Genomic DNA, 20,501 nt, shown 5'->3' with positions numbered 1-20,501 from the left:
CCTGGAGAGAAGACCCTCAGAACTGAACCACCCAGGTTCCTCCACGGGTGTGAAATGTCGCCTTGGCCGTGGGTCCAATTTTAGACTCTCCTCAGCTCCAGGGCTCCCTCCGCTGCCTATTGGGTTGTTGGTGATGCCGTGAACACAGCTGCTCAGCTTACTTTGGTTTTCATAGTCTCATAATCTGATACGGTTACAGGGCAAGTTTCCTTTTGTATTTTCTCTGCAAAATTTCCTAGCTAATTTCCCAAATGTATCCTTTCAGATGAACTTTACAGCGATCAAGTTCCAAAATATCCCACTGATATTTTATTTGGAAGTGAAGATATTTATTGATTAATTGTGGCAAACTGATATCTGTGTGTTACTGATTTTCTCCAGCCAGGAACACTGTAGAGGTCTTAACTTACTTAGGGTTTAGTTATGTACTCCGGTGGCTTTATGGTTTTCTTCTTTGCGACATTTCTTGGATATACTTTTTTGATACATATTTATTGTTGACTGTATGTGTGTGTGCTCCTTATTTTCAGCCACCAGTTAGTTCTACTAGGATTCAAGTGAGTCTCTCGGATTTCCTAGATGGTCCCTGTTATACTAGTAGATGTAGGTGGAGACTGCCGCGCACCAGAAGTTGTGTGGGTTTTCTCAGTGATTGTGTTCTCGTCCCTCTGGCAGCCTCCCCTCTGAGGGCTTCCGGCAGCGTGAAGACAGATGGGCTGCTCTTCAAGGTGTTTACGGGGAACAGGCTGGTGGACAGGCTCCACACGGGGGGTTTGTGGGGTGGTGGGGGGAGAGCTCCCAGGAAGCAGAGCAAACAAGAGCCCTGGCTGCTATCCTGGCGACCCCTTCCTCCCCTGTCTCCCTGCTGCCACTCCGTGCACTGAGGGGCAGACCAGGCGGTGAGCTGTGCGGTGCTGCTGCGATGTCAGAGGGAAAAGAGCTGTACTGAGAGAAGATAATGAAAATTAGCTAGAAGAGTTTGGGTGCTACCTTCTTTCAGTTACAGATGGACTAAAGTCCCTAAGGGTGAGTAATTGAATGAATGAGTGCATCGATGAATGAATGAATAAAATCCCAGGAGGACAGTCTGATAGGAAGTTGTGAAAGGAAAGAATATGGAGACGAAGTGGAAGTGAAACAAAACATGTTAGGAAGCAAGCACTGTGTATAAGGCACTCACACATTATCACACTTAATCCTCACAACACCTTTATTTTGTAGGTAGCAGTGTTTCTATCTTTAAAAATGAGAATATGGAGGTTCAACGAGGTTAAATAACTTGCCCGAGGTCAGGGCTGGTTAGAAACTGAGCCAGAATTTCATTATAAAATTATGGTCCAGGTTAGAGTTTAATGCTTCCCCTCTTTTCCCTGCTGCTGCTGCTCACATCTCCAGAAGGGAGAGGCTATGGCCGAGCGCCAGGCATGCACTGAAGAGGCCCCATCAGTAATCAATAGTTTACATAGGAATCATACACAAGGGTAAAGGGCTGACATTTGAGACCATGAATTAAAAATGCCAGCCCATTGCATTCAGCTTAGCTGATCTGCTAATCAGACAAAGTCAAAGGCTTGGCACTGATGAGGTCAAGAGAAGTGGCAGGAGGAGGCAGCCCAAGGTCCTTTGCATGCAAAAACAATGCGAAGGACAGAGGCTGCAGTTCCAGACATCTTACTGCATTCATTTATTTAGACCTCCTACGTGCTGGGCGCTGGGAGATCATGGTGAGGATGACAGACAGGGAGTCATCTTCCGGTTGTTTCTGCAGACAGGCAGTACTCCCGCAGACACAAACCCATTAAGAGATTATCAGCTGTAAGAGCACCGTGCTGAGGAGGAGCACCTGCTTTAGACAAAGTGGCCGGGAAGACCTCTCTACGAGGTGACATTTAAGCAAGATGAGAGGCTCACAGGGAGCCAGCCAATGGGAGGGAGGGTAGGGTAAGAGCTGGCAGGAAGCTTTCTGTGCATAAAGGGCAGCATGTGCAAAGGCCCCGGAAGGGAACCAGCCTGGAGGGTATGAGCAACGGAAAGGCCACTGAGGCCACGAGAGGCAGGCAGAGGCCAGGCCAGGGGGGGGGGGGGGCCTTGGGTCGGGGAAAAGTCGGGACTTCATTCTACAGGCTAAGGGAAGTCAGTCATGGAAGAATTTTAAGCTGGGGCCTGATGGAGCCGATTTACATGGAAAGATCACTCTAGCTGCCCAGGTGAGAAGAGACTGGCATGGGCAAGAACGGATCGAGGGGCCTCTGCAGGAGCCTAGGGACCCCTATAAGAAATCCTGGACGATGGCCAGGGAAGACGCCTTGCCAAACCAACCACATTTGTGAGGACTCTTACCGAGGGCTCGTATTACCTTACAGGAATCAGTGTATAAAATGTTTAGCAGAAGTTCTGATGGATTGGGCTAATTTTGGCCCAGGCATCTTGGGTTGCCTGCGCGCTCCCCTGCAGGTGAACATCTGGCTTCTTTGGGCTTTTGAAATACTGAACTCAGTCCTTTGAGCCACAGACACACACAAGCTAGGGAGAGGCTGAGTATACTGCGTGCCCAGCGGCGCTGAGAGCTGTGGGGATGTGGAAGGCTCTGTCTTTGCCCCAGAGGCTGCTGCTGCTCATTGAAAGAGCCAACAAAGCATAACAATATGTGCACTAGGTACTACAGGAGCGGGGTACACAGAGTGCTCTCCAAATAACGGGGGAGGGAGAAAAGGAAGCGCTTGTGGAAATATCTCTGTGCCAAATACTGCATATATATTGTCTGATGTTCTCGTAGAACCCCTGCAATTTAGAGTCTATTTTGTCATCTTGCTAATGGGGGAGCTGAAGTCCCCAAGGGTTAACTGAGGCAATTCGCAGGGAGGGGATTGGGAAGGGGGTCAACAGCTAGTAAGGGCTGGAGGCAGTATTCAGACCACATCTCTCTGGTACCAAAGGCCTTTCTTTTATAACGTTGTCTTCTAATTGAGAAGAGCAAGGAAACCTTCATCAAGGAGGTATCTGAGTTTTGAAGAAAGAAAAGCACAAGGAAACTGAGAAAGGAAGGAGATCGCAAGACGGGGACCAGCATATACTGAGGCCTAAAAAGTGTACCTGGCCTCCCTGGGTCCAGGCCCCCTCCCACCTTTTCAATCCACCTTTTCTGCCAGGGCCAAAAAGTGTACCTGGCCTCCCTGGGCCCAGGCCCCCTCCCCCCGTTTCAATCCACCTTTTCCGCCAGGGCCAGGAGATTTTCCTGAATCACACATCCGCCCCAGCCACGGTTCCTCCTTCCCAACAGATTAGAGCCAGACTTTCTAGGTCTGGCTTTGGGGACTCCCCTCTGCCTGGAAGGTTCCTGCCCTGCAACACCCTCACACCACCTTCAGTGGGTTGAACTGTCTTCCCCCAAAAAGGTAAGCGCACTGTGAATGTGCAATGAGGTCAAGTTCAGATGAGGTCACACTGGATTAGGGTGGGCCCCAAGTCCAAGGACTGATGTCTTCGTAAGAGAAAGGGGAGGGAGATTTGGATACAGAGACACTGAGGAGACACAGGGCAGGTAGAAGCAGAGATTGGAGTGATGTGCCCACAAGCCAAAGGATGCCGAGGGGGGCCGGCGGCCACCGAAGCCAAGAGGGACACGAAACAGATTCTTCCTCAGACTCTGCGGAGTGAACATGGCCCTACTGACACCTTGATCTTGGACTTCCAGGCTCTAGAACGGTGAGAAAATAAACCCGCTACTTTAAGCCATTCAGTCTGTTCCAGCAGCCCTTGTCCGCTAACCCACCTCCTGACTAAATCTAAAAAGCCGAGAGAGCACCGGATTCTCATCGGAGGAGCCGGCACCTCTCTAGGGCTGTCTACAGACAAAACTTGCTTCTGGGGTTCCAGCCCTCAGGTCTCTCAGTCTGAAGGAAACTTGACTACATCGGGCATTTTTGGGAGACTGCCCACCTCATGGCTTACAGGGGGTTCATCTGCATCCATTGCAAGAGAAACGCAAAAACGAGAAGAGAAAAAGAAGTCCATGCAGCTTGCCATGTCGATTTCCCTTGCCCTCTGACTGGGCCCCAGAATGTGAAAGGGCCTGGGTGCTCGGCATGAACACGGGACGCTGCCCCATATGAGCCATCACGGCGGGTCTTTACATCAGGGGGAAGACAGTGTGTGCACGAACAGCTGCTGTAGGGGGATGAGGGTCAGCAATCACTCCTGTCCCCAGATGAGAACGCAGCTTAAATTATCCTTAGTGACACTGGACATGGCAGTGAGAAAATAATCCTTGTTTTATAAAATGCCCCCCTCTGAGCTACTGAGCTGCAAACAAACAATTAAACCATGATCATAATAGCAGACAATAATAATTAAAGCATCCTGCTATCCAGAGAAAAAAGGAGAAGACAGCCCAAAGCCCAAAGCAAGCCTTGGCGTCTAGAGCCAGCTGGTATTCAATAGAAGAAAAGAATCTTTTGTTATTTCCGTAAGGGAAGGCATGAACCTGGGTTTCCGGTCACTGAAGCTGCTGCAGCGGCTGGCGTTCTGGGAGGACCGGGCAGTGCACAATCGCACGCGGTAGGCTGCTGCCTTGTGCGGCACTCTCAGCTGCCGGGTGACCTTGGACCAGCTGCCTTCTTTCATCCTCGCCCCGTAAATGAAAACCCTGTGACTGCCTCTCATTAGCTAGAGCCTGCCCTGTGAGAGGCAGATGCACCTTGGTCCTTCTTGGAAGAAACAGTTTCCATAAAGTGAAAGGCTCGTGTCTCCTGAAGAGGCTTTGTAACAAAGTGGCAAACAAACAAACAAACCAGAAGCTGTGCAGGCAAAGATCGGGGTTCAAACACTCGTTCCGTGATCGCTAATTGGGGAACCTCCCAGAGCCTCAGTTTACCCCTCCGGAAAATGGCAGTAACGCCACCTATTCAGCAATGTTGCTGAGAGGATCGCGGCAAATGAAATCACACGTAAAGTGCCTTGCACTGACTCTGATACATAGTATAAAATCAATAAAGGGTAAAATCACCTAAAGCCAATTCCATATTTGCTCTATTTATTTTTACTTGACTCAGACAGATTTGTTAAATCTCTACGGCCGTCCATTTCTCCATGTATTTCCAACAGATTTTGCTTTATGTTTTCTTGGTAGGTTATTTGGTGCATAAAGATTCATGACTGTTAGGATTACTATGGGCTATGAATTTTACCATGTGAAGTAATTCCTTCTGTCCCATTTAATGTTTTCTTTTTCCCTTGACTTTTACTTTTTTTAAAAATCAATATTGTGATCTCATGCTATTATGTATTCTCATGGCATTTCTTTGTCTCAAATGTTTATTTTTAATATTTTATTGCTCTTCAGTTTAGAAGCATCCTCCCCCACCCCCCTCTACTTAATGTGATCATGGTTACCTTGTAATATGGAAGTTTTACATGCGGGTGCCAGCTCATGGCTCCTTATAGCTCTCTCTCTGCCCATAGGTCAGTCAGTAATTCCTCCACATCTAACAACAGAGGCTTCCCTTTCCTGTACGCCATCATCCGGGGCCTCTCTCGGGGGATGCCCCCTCACTCCCCACCCCCTCACCATTCTGCCCACCCCTTTCGCAGACCCTTTGCTTAGCATCTGCATCATGCACTCTGCTCTCCCACTTGACCTTGGTTCTCTGCTGACCCTCAACCAGGTCTCAGACTACAGCTCTTAGCTCTGGGCCGTATGTCCATGGACTCTCCCAGCAACTGGCCCATCCTGCACTCCTGTAACCTTGGCATCTCCAGGGGCTGTCTCTCCTCCTCCGGTTCCCTCCTAGGTCACACAGTAGTGGTCAGACAAAAGTCAATGACACGTATTATCAGAACTGATGTGTGTTCTTGGTGGTGGCGACACTATGTGTTCACTGAATGTTGCATCCTCTTTCTCCTAGGCACACCTCCCTCAGGACAGGTGACCTGTAATACATGCTCTGGCCAGTGGGGTGTGGGAGGAAGCGCTGGCTCTTAAAAAGATCTCTTCCCTCCTCAGCTGGCCAGATGTGAGGAAGCCCTGGAGGATGGTGAGGCTCTCACATAAAAGGGGCCTGGAGCCATGAATTATTTTGCCGAAGAGACACTCCAACCCCACCCCAAGGCCCTGCCCAACTGCAGACCAGCATGGGACTGTAAAGTGAGTAAAAAATTAACCTTTACTGGGTTAAAACACTGAGATTGGGGGGTTATTTGCTACATTAGCTGGCAAGTATTGCTAATGCAAGCTTCTTTTCATCACCCTATTTTATACTTTTGTTTATATGTTTTTCTTACTATTTTCTTTTTTTGCAATATTTCTTAGTTTTCACTCTTTAAAATGTGTTTTTATTTCAGAGACAGGAAGGGAGAGGGAAAGAAACATCAATGATGAGAGAACCATCAATTGGCTGCCTCCTGCATGCCCCCCACTGAAGATCGAACCTGCAACTTGGACATGTGCCATGACCTGGAATTGAACTGTGACCTCCTGGTTCATGGCTCTACACTCAATCACTGAGCCACACCAGCCGGGTAGTTTTTCCACTTTCTTCAGTGATTTGTATATTATACATTTTGTTTCTAATTCTTAAGCATCTTTAAATATTTTCAAAAACACTCCCAAACTTGCATTTTCTCTAATTATAAAAATTAAAAAAAATAATATACTATTTCACTCTGCCTTATGTAACACAGGAAACTTAAAACGATTTTCCTTTACCCAATACTAAACCACTGACAATATAACCAGGGACTATAGACTCCAATTAAATATCACCTTTCATGGTCATCATCCTTAGCAGTCTTTTCCTGAACATCTAGTAGGCTCGAAATCACATCCATTTTAGTTTCCCGTGGCTGCTGTAACAAAGTACCAAAAATTTGGCGACTTAAAACAGGAAAACTTTATTCTTTCACAGTTCTGGAGGCCAGAGGTCTGAAATCGGTATCTCTGTGCTGAAGTCAAGCTCTTGGTAGGGCCGTGCTCCCTCTGGGGTCTGTCTGTAGGGAGGATCTGTTCTTTACCTCTTCCAGCCTCTGGTGGCTGTTGGCATTCCTTGGCTTGTGGCTGCATCATTCCATTCCCTGTGTCTGTCTTCACATCATGGTCTATTCTGTGTGTATGAACTCTCCCTAAGGACATGTGTCATTGCATTTAGGACCCACTCAGATCATCGAGCAAAATCCTTAATTTAATCACATTTTGCAAAGATCCTTTTTCCAAATGAAGAAACGTGTATAGGTTCTAGGCATTAGGACCTGCTATTGTCGGGGCCATCTGCAAGGTCTCTGCCAGTTCTTCAAGGGGCTCGAGTGGCTCGAGTGGCAATTTTCTGTGGCTTTGGTGCATGTTGTATCCTGGCTGAAGCAGCAATGGTTGAGTCTCATAATACCACTGGCTTTGGCTTTTGATATCACGGAGAAGAAATCCTAGGAGTTGGATTAGTTATGCTTCTTGTTTTTCATAAACGACTGTTTTATTTCATACGACCCGATTGTGTGCTTACCTGTGTATTTTGCCAAATGCTTTTAGGGACTTATTTTTGTTTTGTTTTGTTAATATTCACAAAAGAACATTTTCCCCCTTTGATTAAAAAAATACATGTTATTATTGATTTCAGAGAGGGAGGAAGAGGGAGAGATAGAAACATCAATGATGAGAGCCATCAATCGGCTGCCTCCTGTACGCCCTCTACTGGGAATTGAGCCGACAACCTGGGAATCAAACTGTGACCTCTTGGTTCATAGGTCGACGCTCAACCACTAAGCCACACAGGCCTGGCTCCTTTGATTTTTTAGAGAAAGTGGATGGGAGGGAAGGAGGTAGAGAGAGAAACATCAATGTGAGACACATCGATTGGTTGCCTCCCACATGTGCCCCAACCAGGGCTGGGGATCGAACCTGCAGCCCAGGTACATGCCCTTGGCCAGGAATCGAACCTGCGACCCTTTGGTGTGCAGGCCGATGCTCTAACCTGCCAGGGCTTTTAGGGATTTTTTTTTATTATGGTTGGTACACTTTTATTTTTCATTTGGTATCTACATCATTTTGTCTAGATCTCAGGGAGTCCTTTCAATTCACCAAGGAAGTTTTAGCACTGGTAACCCCATCCTACTGCCCGACCCACACCCCCTTCTCGGGGAGTTAGTTGACATTTTGTATTTTATTATACCTTCTGCTCTATTTGCTCATTGTTCCCCTTTCATTTATCTGCCTGGACTGGCACTCTGTCTTCCATAGTTGGCAACTTTTCTTTCATTACTTTCATACCTTCATAATTTTTTTTGCAGTCTCAGAGAGATTCTCCAGGAGGTTCCTGCTTCAATGGTCATGTTTCTTACGAGGCAAATCCTGCTACTGTGGATTTTAAGTGTTATCATGTATTTAGTTTCTTTGCATCGTCTACTTGTCTCCATCACTGTCTTTCGATCTCAGAAGCTCCCCTCACCCACTTCCTCATCCATCTTCTGCTACTTATCAACCCTATTTCTTATGTTTAAATGAGATTATCTACTCATTTAAATTTCCTTCTACTATTAGAAAATCTTTTCAGAAAATACATTTCTATTTCTTTAGGAAAATGTTGGGTTGTTTTTTTTTTTTAGAATGCTATGTTTTAGTGCCACCACAAGTTGATTTTATTTGTCTGGCTTGCTTGTTAATTACCTTTTGGAAAGGAGGGATCTATGCTGGTCCAGTGTGGCCCACCAACATCCTGCATTTCTTTGGTTGAACTGTTTATTTTCCCGAGAGATGTGGGAATTCATTCCTGGGACTGTAAACTGGCGGCCAAGCTCATGTGTGGCCAATGCAAGCCTCCAGTGTCGATCAGCTGGATTGTTTTCTTGGATAATTTGAAGTACTCCATGCTTCTTTTTCTAGAGGTCATCCGTGAAAAACGAAATTGCCAGAGAGCACCAGCACTCTTACAGCTACATTCATACCCACCAGGTTACCCACAGTGTCTTCTTCAAACACCTTTTGTGTTCCTTTTGACTGTTCCCCGATTTGTTGAAACCTTAACTCTGACAAAGGAATATGGAGCAGGCTTAGCTGCTCCATTCCCTCAGGAGGTCAGCTCTCACAGTGCAAGTACACGGACCCTCTCTGTTTAAGATTTAACTTACTGCCACTGCTCATGGGTAAACCTTCTGGAAGCTGCTCAACCTGCGGCCACAATTCCTGGCAAGAGCTGTGAACAGAAGCTCCACTTCTGGTGCCTTCTGCCTCCTCTGGGCCAGCTGCCCGCTCGCTGGTTAGAGGGAAGCAGCCCCGAGCACGGTGGGGACCTGCACCCTGTGGCGGATGCGAAGCTGCAGCGGGAGAGTCTGGGCTGCAGGCACAGCCAGATGTTGTGTCGAGTCCAGCACCCTCCCAGGAAGACAAGCTCCACCGGGCAGGGGTTCTGGTTAATCAACACTCTGCTCCACCCTTTTGGTAATCCCTCTGCTTTGAGACTGACAGCCAAGAACGGAGTTTCCAGGTTGCCCTCTGCATTAATCCCTATGATTAAAAATCAACCAACTAGGACTATTAGCTAAAATGAGCTTTATGACCACATGGGTGTTAGAAGCAGAAATCAGAGCTCCCAGGAACAATAAGTTCTCCACTCTGCACGGGCCCCAGTGTCTTTAGGGAAAGCTCGCTTGCAAAGGACTGTCCCTCCCCTTTCCATGCCTCCCCCTCCATGGAGGCAGACCACAGAGCTTTCAACCCCAGCACAATCTGTACTCAGGAAACAAGACCCAGTTCTTCTGAATGTTACCAGGCCCCTCAAACAGCTACACTGGACTCCTCTCCGGCTTCACAGCCAGTTGGTTCTGTGTGGCTGCCCCTGATCTTCCCGAAGTGGCAACACTGAGTCACGCCAGACAATGACCTTTTCCCAAGCAGCTGTGCATTTGGCTGTCCTTTCCTCCACATGTTTGGCAGGCCCTCTCCTCCACCTGCATGGGAACTGCCCCTGCCATTTAGATGCAGCAAGGCCAGCACTTCGGTCTTGGGGATACCCTCCCCCCCTCTCCCCCCGCTGCCACCGGGAATCATGAACTATCCCTGCAAATGCTTTCCTATTGTGCTCCAAACCTCTCCTCTGTCTGTCTTTCCTACTGAAACTCTAAAACAGCGGTTCTCAACCTGTGGGCCACCAACCTGTGGGTCGCGACCCTTTCACAGGGGTCGCCTAAGACCATCGAAAAACACAGATATCATTACATATTGTTTTTGTGATTAATCACTATGCTTTAATTATGTTCAATTTGTAACAATGAAAATACATCCTGCATATCAGATATTTACATGACGATTCATAACAGTAGCAAAATTACAGTTATGAAGTAGCAACGAAAATAATTTTATGGTTGGGGGTCACCACAACATGAGGAACTGTATTAAAGGGTCGCGGCATTAGGAAGGTTGAGAACCGCTGCTCTAAAAGCAAAACCAAATTGACTTCCTGCTTTCCCTCAGCCAGGCCTGGTGAGTTCCGACTAATGAGATGTGGGATGATGTCTCTAAGGATGGTGGCTCTTCCCGAATAAAGACGCACACGCTCACGAGGAGAAGGCTCTGTGCCCTTCCCTCTTCTTTGAAACTGGAACACAGACAGGATGCCTGGAGCTGGAGCAGCTGCCAGGTGGGCGGAGCCAGAGGACAGGAACCGCATCCCGAGCGCAGGCCTGGATGGGACCTGCAGAGGCTCGTTCTGGGAGAAGCGAGGACCTCCATCTGCCCACGCCACTCTGGTCGGTCGTCCTATTTCCATTCATAACCCTAGAGTGTCTGTCTGCAAGACCGAGGTCTTCAAGGGGGAAAGACTGTTTCGTATTCATATTTATATGCTCAGTGCCTGGCAGAATGCCTGCCACTGAGTAAATGCTCCAGGATTTTTAATTGAACTGAATGTCATTACTGTCTTCTCAATATTCCAGTGAGTCCTCGTTACAGTGAGAAATCCATTCAGAGACCCTTTTCTACTCAAGAAACTTTTTACCCTCCCCCACCCCCCAGCCCCATGCAGGCTCCAGCCACATCAAGGGCGGACTGTCTCGGGGACAGACCCTATGTCCCCTGTGTTAGTGCCTTTACTCTCCTTCCCCTCAATTGGAATGTTCGCCTCTGCACCTCCAGACAGAACGTCTCTCTCTCTCTCTGCTCTGTTACTGAACTTGACTTGCTTACAGCATCTACCTTGTCTTGGAGCACCTGTTTGACTATTTCCCCCAAACATGTGAGCCCCTGGAAGACAAGAGCCAGCCGTGGGCTGACCTGTGTGTTTCCCAGGCACAGCATACACAGCTGGGCACAGGGAGGGAGCTCAAGAACACAAGGTGCTCGTGTTCTGCTCACTGGCACTAAACCAGGGTCTGAACGGCAGACTGGGAAGAGGAAAGACTAGGGCTAGACAGACGGGATGGAAACCCACCTGAGTGGCTAACTGTGAGACAGTCATCCTCTCTGGGCCTCAACGAGCTCATTTATAAAATGGGCACAGTCATAACCGATCCAGAACCGAGTAGGCTGCAGGTGTTTGATAAATGTTGGGTAGAGGGCAGGACAGACAGAAAAAGGCGTTGCTGCCCTCTCTTCTGAAATTTTCGTCTGAGCTGGTCCACTGATTAGAAAAAGGAAAATTCCAGCCCAACAGTGGAAATTGAGAAGAGGTCCCACCACATGGGTTAAAACGTCCATGTTCTATTTACTGACCACAGAAGCAAGTGAGGTGGCAGGTGCAGCTCAAGGATCTGCTCTCCTGCTCCTAGCTGCCAAGCCTGGACGGAGTTCATCAACAACCTGCCCCACTCCCGGCTGTCAGGACACAATGCCGCAGGTGTCCCTGTTCCAGGCGGGTCTGAGTGCACACCCAGGAAGGGTCAGCCTGACCACTGTCCCTCCTGGGCGCTTCTGGAAGGGGACTCTCCTTGCCCACCTTCTGGGCTGAGCTTGACCTCACATCCCTCTGGCCACTCCCCACACTTGGTCGGGGCTGGGTCAGAGTGGGGGGAGGCAACAGCAAGCTTTCTCTTGTCTGTGCCCCTGGGAACAGTCTCAGGGCCTGGCCTGTGGGCTGTCTCCCATCCCCTCCCACCTGGCACACCCAAAGGGGGGACTGCTTGACACCTGCTCCCACCAATAGCCTGGCACCCACCACCTGTGACTGAGGGGTAACCGACAGCCTGCTGTGCTCAGAGGGTGTTTCACAACCACAACCACCTGCCTGCCTCCTGGAGGGCCTGCTCATCACTTGGGAATCACATGCCAGGCACTGTTCTAAGTGCGTATGTTAACTAACTTAATCCTCATGGCAGACTGAGATGGCAGGTACTATTTTAAATCCCCATTTTGCAGATGAGAGAACTGAGGCTCAGAGTGCTGCTCGAAGAGCTTCCTAAGCTACCCAGCTAGTGGCATGGCAGGTGGTCTGGTGCCAGAGCCCAGGTCTCAGCTACAAAGTGATACTGAATAAATGACAAAACTCTGAGGATGTAAAGAGAATCAGCTCTTCAAAGGAATCCAGCTGAATAGCCAGACCACATGGTCCAACCGTACAATGCAGTTAATGCAGGGAAAAGCGGGAGACATTGTAAAAACGAGACATAAGTAATGTTCTCAGAGAGATGCAAGATGATAACCACGGATGAAAACAAAAATAGGCTGCCAAGAGCAATCGGTAAACACAAGACACAGCTTCTTGGAAACAGAAACAAAAGTAAAAACAAGGTTTCCAAAAGAAAGAGGGAGAAATACCAGGATAAATATTGTTGAAAACAGAATTAATGAAAAGACAAAATCACTGGCAGAATAAAAACAGGATCTAGAACTTTCAAATCACTAGAGGGAAGACCAAGCCCATTAAATCAAGTCTGCTGACAACGGAAGCGTTGAAAATAAAGAAAAACAATGAAAAAGCATATTGTTTGTTTGAAAGAAAGCATAATACACTTGATGTAAAAGAAATACATAAAACCCTATATTCTTTTCACTTCGGACATTCATAGAACATGAGAGAAAAATTCAAAAAGCAAAAAAGGTACAATGCAGTAAAAATAAAAATAATAACAAAAGATCGTATGTAACCACTTAGTAACTTCTAAAACATTCTTAAATGCTCAGGTGAAAAAGAAATCTAAACTGAAATGATAGACTATTTAGAAATGAACTGAGTTGAACGCTCTATATGAAAAACATAAACTCCCCCAAGGAACATATACAAAGAACCTGAAGCAGCAAAGACAATTTAATATCATTTTGTCCACCAAACTGGTGAACGCCGCCGGGATTGGCCACCGCGGAGGTGCCGTGTGGGGAAGCAGGCTTCCGGTGGAGAGGAAATCGTTGCACCCGTTAGAGGGAAATTTGAGGTCACGCATCTTGTATTTGTCTTTCAAGAATATATCCTAAGAAAACAACTGAGCGACTGTTCAAAGATTCATGTGTAAGGATGTTTACTGGAGTGAAAACCTGAAAATATCCACTTTATCAACAGAGGAGCCGTTAAATAAATTATGGTTGTGTGCACATTAGCATTCCCTGCAGCCGTCAAACAGGAAGAGGCTGATCTATATATATTGACACAATAAGATGGTGATACATGACTAAATAGTGAAACAAAAAGCAGGTGAGTGAGCCACGCATAGAGATGACCTTGTTTTGGGAACCACGTCTGTTGCATTTGCTTCATGTCCTATTGGCATACCAAGTGGCACGGCTATCGATAGTGTGCGGAGGAGAACCGAGTGAGATTGTGGGGACTTCTGATTTCTACTTGATAAACATCTCTCTTGTTTGCATTTTGAATTCTTAAAAAAGAGTATCGATTCTTATAAAAAGTCTACAAAGATATTCACATTTAAGAAATAATAACGAAAGCTTACTCTGAATAAAAACTCGAACACAAAAGGGGCTAAATGTGTTTGTCTTAATTTCAGTCTAATTATAAATCACCTTACATTTGCTGCTGGTCATCCAAGTGAGGGGTGTGTGGGGATGGCAAGGGAGAGACAGAGAAAGGGGGAAAGAGGAGAGAGGGAGAGTGGAAGAGAATAGGAGGGAGAGAGGGGGAGAGGGAGAGAAGGGGAGAGGAAGAGAGAAGACGCGCTGAGTACAAAGTGCCCAGAGTTGCCGTACACACTGGGAAGGCAAGCTGGGTGGGGGCTGAACGAGAAGGGGAGATGAGCTGTCAATCATCTCCATCTCTGGGCAGCTCTCAGGGCATCTGGGAAGCCCATCTCTGCTCACTTGGCACTGGTTTCAAGAAGCCTTCCATGTGACAGACTGACCCGTCCTCACCTTCTCCCTGCTATTCCCACCTTGGGTCCTCACACACACTTGCATGCCCCGTGACTTCCCAGTTCCTGCTGTGTCACACGGGACAGGACACTGCCTGTATGTGTCTGGGTTCTCTCTCTCTGACAGCTAAGAAGGGCGCCCCTGGTCTCCCAGCCCACCCCACACCGACTGTTGCCCTAAGTGATCATGGTCCCCATCCTGCCCAGAACTCCTGTCACTGCGCCCGCCCGTACTGTCGCTGTCAGCCGCTCCTGTCTGCTCTGCTCTCCCCCAGCCCTTGTCCTAAACCTTCATTAGTCCTGGGCAGGCTAACGTTGCTTCCCGAGGAGTGCATCCTTCTCTTTAGAAGATGCTGCCAAGTATGTAGGAATGAAGTGTCATGGTCCACAATGCATTTTTGAGCGATTCAGGAAAAAAAGAGAAAAAAGGATGAACAGAAAAGGGAAAAGCAAGCAAGCAAATATGGCGAAGTACTCGCAGTGGTGGCAGGTCCGCAGGTTCTGGGTGTGCTGCTCTCTCCACCTGTCTGTAGAGTTTACAGTGTGTGCTACACAACAAGACATGGGGACACAGAAGAAACCTCAGTTTCCATGTTTATGAGGAGAGGGAGACCAGCTGGGTGAACACTTACACGTCTCCTGCATTTGTTCCTTCTTCTCCGTCCCCACTGTGACCATCGAGGTTCAGGCCTCTTCACCCACCCACATTCTGGAGGCAGTTTCCTCACTAGGGTCTGGACCCAGTTGATCCCATGCCCTCCCGCAGGCTGCCGACAGGTCCAGGCCCAGCATCGCAGCCCCGAGCCGGGCCACAGCAGGCTCTCCAGCATTATCTCCCACTGCTGCCTGCCTTCCACCACGTGGACCATTTCCAGCTTGAGGCTGAGTACCTGGGTCAATTCCTCTGCCCAGAAGGCCTTTCCCCTCCCACCAATCCTTCTCCTTGGCCACCTGGCAACCCCTCTTCATCCTTCAGGAGGAAATCTCTGGTCTCCTCCTGTCCTGCCTTTCATACCCCTCCTCCTTATGGCCTCACCTCACTCTGCGCACACTCTTCTCCTCTCTGGCAACAGTGACAGGGTCTCATTCATCTGCACAAGGTCAGCACCTTGCACAGGCACTGCCAGGTATTAAACAGAGTTGTTACCTGAATGAATGAAGTGAGTGCATGAATGAGCAATGCTCCAAGGTGGAAAAGGGGAAGACCTCTTCCTGATTTGCATACCTGAACACTAAAGTAAATGAGTCATTATGCTCTTGATTCACTCAATGCTCATTTCATATTTACTGAGAGACTATTATGGATGTACTAGAGGCCTGGTGCATGAAATTCGTGCATGGGGGTGGAGGGGTGGTTCAGCCCGGCCTCTGTCCTCTTGCAGTCCGGGACCTCTCAGGGGATATCCACCTAAGCCGGCAGTCAGACATCCCTCTTGCAGTTCGGACCCCTTGCTCCTTACTGCCTGCCTGCTCACTGCTCCTTAGCACTGCCACAGAGGCAGGGGAGGATCCCGCCACCATCGCTGCACTCGCCAGCCGTGAGCCCGGCTTCTGGCTGAGTGGCGCTCCCACAGAGCACTGACTACGAGGGGGCAGCTCTTGCATTGAGCGTCTTCCCCCTGGTGGTCAGTGTGCATCCTAGTGACCGGTTATTCTGGTAGTTCTGCTGTAACGGTTGTTTAGGCTTTTAATATATAGATTAGTCATATAACGACCTTTACACCTGAGCCAACCTTCCTTCCTCCCTTCCTTTTTCTTTCTTCTGACTGTCCTTGCTGGATGCTGTAATTGTTCTCTCCACAACCCTAAACCATAAGAATTTTGTCCTCATTTTACAGTTGAGGAAATTCAGACTGAGAAAGAGAAGTAATCTGGCTCATACAACTTAAGCTGACCCTTACTGCTGTCAGAGAAACGACCACAGAGCCACTGTTAAATATTTACCATGTTCCAAGTACTGTGCTGAGCACAATGCATACAGCATCTCTTTTAAGTGCTTTATCCTGAGAAGTTGGCATTATAACCACAATCCAGAGGAGATAGTAAGACTCAGAGGATAAAAGACTCAGTTAGCCAAGGTCCTGGGATTCAAACTGGGGTTCACATGACGTCAAGCCCATGCCCTCAGTCACTGCTGTAACTGTGCCATCTAGACCACAGAGTCGTATGAACTTGGGTGGCAGCCCTGTGAGGCCGAGACCGGCCTTTCCAGGTTGTCCATGGGCCCAGCCCAAGCCTGGGATCCTACACCCCTGCTGTTCACAGGGCCGCCAGTGGGTGGGACTGGCTACCAGCTGAGTGGCTGGTGATGATTCCCCTAAATGGTCACTTGACAATGGTCACTTGGCCAGCCAGACACTTACCCAATGGTGCAGCCAGCATCAGCCTCGATGGTCCAGATGCAGTTGAGATTGTGTTCATAGGGAGCTGGATAACCGGGTGACAGCACCTGCCCCAACAGCTCTCCTTTCACTGTCCCTCCACACTCAGCTGAAAGAAATCCCAAAAGAGTGAGTTTCATGGGGTGGCCTGTGCTGCCAGTGACCACTTGGTGCTTCCTCTTTTCCATGTCCCTGAGTCCCTCTCATTCATCCCAAGGGACTGGGCTCCGCATACAGAATGCCCCTGGGTGGGACTTGTATTCAGATCTACAAAGAACTCCTACAAGTCAACAGTGAAAAGACAAACAACCCAATTTAAAAATGGGAAAAAAAATGGGCAAAGGATTTGAATAGACATTTCTGCACAGAGGCACATGAAGAGGTATTTAACATCAGCAATCGCTGGGGAAATGCAAATTAAAATCACAATGAGATGCTACTTCTCACCTGCAAGTGTGGCTAAAATGAAAAAGACAGACACTAACAAGTGTAGGTGAGGATGAGGAGAAACTGGAACCCTCATCCATTGCTGGTGAGAATTTAAAATGGTGCAGCCCCTTTGGAAAGCAGTTTCATAGTTCCTCAGAATTAAACATAGTTATCATATAACCCCAGCCATTCTGTGCTTAGGTATATACCCAAGAGAAATGAAAACATACTTTCACACAAAAACTTGTACCCAAATGATCACAGTGGCATTATTCATAATAAACAAAAACTGGAAACAACCCACATGTCCATCAACTGGTCAATGGATAAACAAATATGGTACATGCATACGGTGCATGAACAGATTATATCACAGCACATGCAACATGCTATTATCATGTCTACCTCCTCCACACAACTATAAGCTCCTTGGCAGCAGAAACCTGGTCTTACCCATATTTTCACATCAAGTGTCTAGTATAGTGTTTGGCACATGAGAGATGTTTTAATAAATGCTTATCAAATGAATAGATGGGTGGATGATCCAATGAATGAAAAAAAACTTATTGCTTCCCAGGCCAATTATGATAAAGGTCTGAATCAAGGGAGCATGAAAATGAAGGGTTGAAGAGCTTTCAGGAAAGGAAATGACTGATGGACAAGATCCTGGAAGAAACAGAAGATGGGATCAACGTCACAAACAGAAGACTGGCCTTCGCCTGTTGCTATAATGGACCCATTAAGAATGTCCAGGGCACTATGGCTGGACACGGGACCACTAAGCCAGGGCTGGGGGAGGGGCTCTCTGCCAGTGCTCCTGAGACCAGATTCTCTGCTCCAGCCTCACTTCGAGTCCCTGCTCTGTGGTGCTGTGGGGATGGGCGATGCCAACCTGGTCGACAGACGCAGGATGGAACGGGCCCATAGCAGCGAGCAGGGTGGGGAGAGAGGATGACACATAAGTTGTGGAGAGAAGGACTGTCAGCCCCACAAATAGAAGAGGAAGCTAGAAAGGCGGCAGGAAATGACCATGTCCTTGGCTAGAGCTCCCTTCCGTATCCCAGATGGAGAAGCCCCTCTGGCTTTGGAGAAAGCGAGTGTTCGGAGGAGCAGCACTGGGAGCACTTCTGGAGGACACACCGCTGCTCTCCTCACAGGCCACATTCTCGGAGGTGGCCAGCCTGCAGCAGAGTCACTGTCAAGACGACTGGACTCTATTCTTCCTGGTCCTGCCCCTTCTTCCCGTCCCAGAACCCTGGCTGCCCCGTTGGGTTGTGACACACACTCACCAATGAAGCACACACCCGGATGTGTAAGTCACAGTAGTCATTGCTGGTAGACCTCGATAAAGTCTACGATGATGTGACATGTGTAAAAATATACACCCATAATCCCAAATACACAGCCTCACTCCCCTGAGTGGGGTCTGAGGGAGTTCCAGTGGGGAAGGCCTCTGAGTTTCAAAGTATAAATATTCTTACTAGCACTGCTTGAGCGCTTCCTCAAAGTTCAGTCCAACTGGCAAAAGAACTTTACAGTGAATCCTTCTGGCAAGCAAGTAATTGGCCTATAATGTGAATCATCATCTCTCCTTTACACTCTGCTCGCTCTGGCGTGCCTGCGGCATTCTATCCGTGTCTGCTTATGCATGTGTCTCCCTTGCTGGCTGGGACCTGCTCTCCTCGATTCCTGGGGCCTAGCATAGGGCCTGGCACATGCGTGAAAGAAGGGGATGAAAACAGGGATGCAGGAAGGGAGGATGGGGCATGACTGCAGACTGAGTCAACCTCAAACACAGAGAGGGAAAGACTCTAGAGCAGTGGTTCTCAACCTTCCTAATGCCGCGACCCTTTAATACAGTTCCTCATGTTGTGGTGACCCCAATTTCACTGTTACAAATTGAACATAATTAACGCATAGTGATTAATCACAAAACAATATGTAATTATATATGTGTTTTCCGATGGTCTTAGGCGACCCCTGTGAAAGGGTTGTTCAACCCCCAAAGGGGTCGCGACCCACAGGTTGAGAACCGCTGATCTAGAGGCTGTGTAGAGGCCACTACCCTGGCCTATAGGCTTAAACTCCTTGCCTTTGGACACTGCTGTGTAACAGTGTTGAAGATCCTGCTAAAATGTAATTGTCTAAGAATTCCTTCTTTTTTACAGCAGCATAGTATTCCATTGTGTAGATGTACCACAGTTTTCTAATCCACTCATCTGCTGATGGGCACTTAGGCTGTTTCCAAATCTTAACTATGGTAAATTGTGCTGCTATGAACATAGGGATTATGCTAAGTGAAATAAGCCAGTCAGTGAAAGAAAAATACCACATGATCTCATTCATTTATGGATAATAAAGACCATTATAAACTGATGAACAAAAATAGATACAGAGGCAGAGCAGCATCTAACAGACTGTCAAACTACAGCGGGAAGGCCGGGGAGGGTTGGGGGGGCGGGGATAAGAGATCAACCGAAGGACTTGTATGCATGCATATAAGCATAACCAATGGACACAAGACACTGGGGGGGTAGGGGAGGCCGGGGAATATCAAGGGGGGGGGGGAAGCAGACATATGTAATACTCTTTGTAATACTTTAAGCAATAAAACAAAATAAAAAAAAAACAATAAATAAATTTAAAAAAATGTGATTGTCTAAGGGAAAAGACTATTGGCTGTTAACACTGTCCACCACACCAGTGCACTCCCCAGCCCTCGCACATGCCCGGGCCACCGCCCCACCTCACTCCGCTTGCTGGTGAGTTCTTACCCATCTTTCAAAGTCTCAACTGAAATATCATCTCCTACGGAAACCCTTCTCACAGCCTCCAACACTCGGCATGTAACTCCTCTTACCGTGCTTAGAGTGTATTATTAATAATCTGCTCATGTGTCTGTTCTCCCTGCTAGAGTATGGGCTCCCCAAGGGCAGGGAAAAATGCCTTTTTCTTTCTTTTTGTGTTTCTCTGCCTCCACACATGCTGGCACCAATCCTGTCACACGGCCCTTGGTAGGCCCTCAGATGTTTTCCCAGTGGGTGTTTTGTTCCTATGAGATTAGCCAGTGCTGCAGACACACTGAGGTGGTGGGACAAGCGGTGGGGATGGAGAGAAGGCAGGCCTGCTGTTTGGGGCTGGGGAGCAGGACACAGCCACTAGGGTAACATTGCAGGGAGCTGGGTGAAAGGTGAAAGATGAAAGGCCAGACAGACAGAATGGCGTGTTTTGCCAATTTTACACTCTGCCTTGGATCAGGCTTCTCCAGTCTGTGGCATGTGGATAAGGCTTCCGAGAGCCTCTGCTGACATCCTGGAAGCACCCAGGCTTAGGGAGACGCTAGTTCATTGTTCTATTCCTTCTTAAGATAGTTTCTGACCGTACCCTTTCTTTCAACATTCCCCAGAAAAGGAAGCACAG

General features: G+C 48.0%; 1 protein-coding gene across 1 annotated transcript in view; it reads right to left on the bottom strand.

The window, feature by feature from the left end:
• Positions 1-20,501, bottom strand: part of CSMD2 (CUB and Sushi multiple domains 2) — a 268,349-nt gene that overhangs the window by 117,905 nt on the left and 129,943 nt on the right. Inside the window, exon 19 of the mRNA XM_023758472.1 lies at positions 16,635-16,761. Within this exon, the coding sequence (XP_023614240.1) occupies positions 16,635-16,761 (127 nt within the window). The remainder of the gene's footprint in view (positions 1-16,634; positions 16,762-20,501) is intronic.

This window comes from Myotis lucifugus, unplaced genomic scaffold, assembly GCF_000147115.1.
Source record: "Myotis lucifugus unplaced genomic scaffold, Myoluc2.0 scaffold_131, whole genome shotgun sequence".
NCBI classification, from domain to species: domain Eukaryota; kingdom Metazoa; phylum Chordata; class Mammalia; order Chiroptera; family Vespertilionidae; genus Myotis; species Myotis lucifugus.
This window is presented reverse-complemented; position numbering and strand designations above follow the sequence as displayed.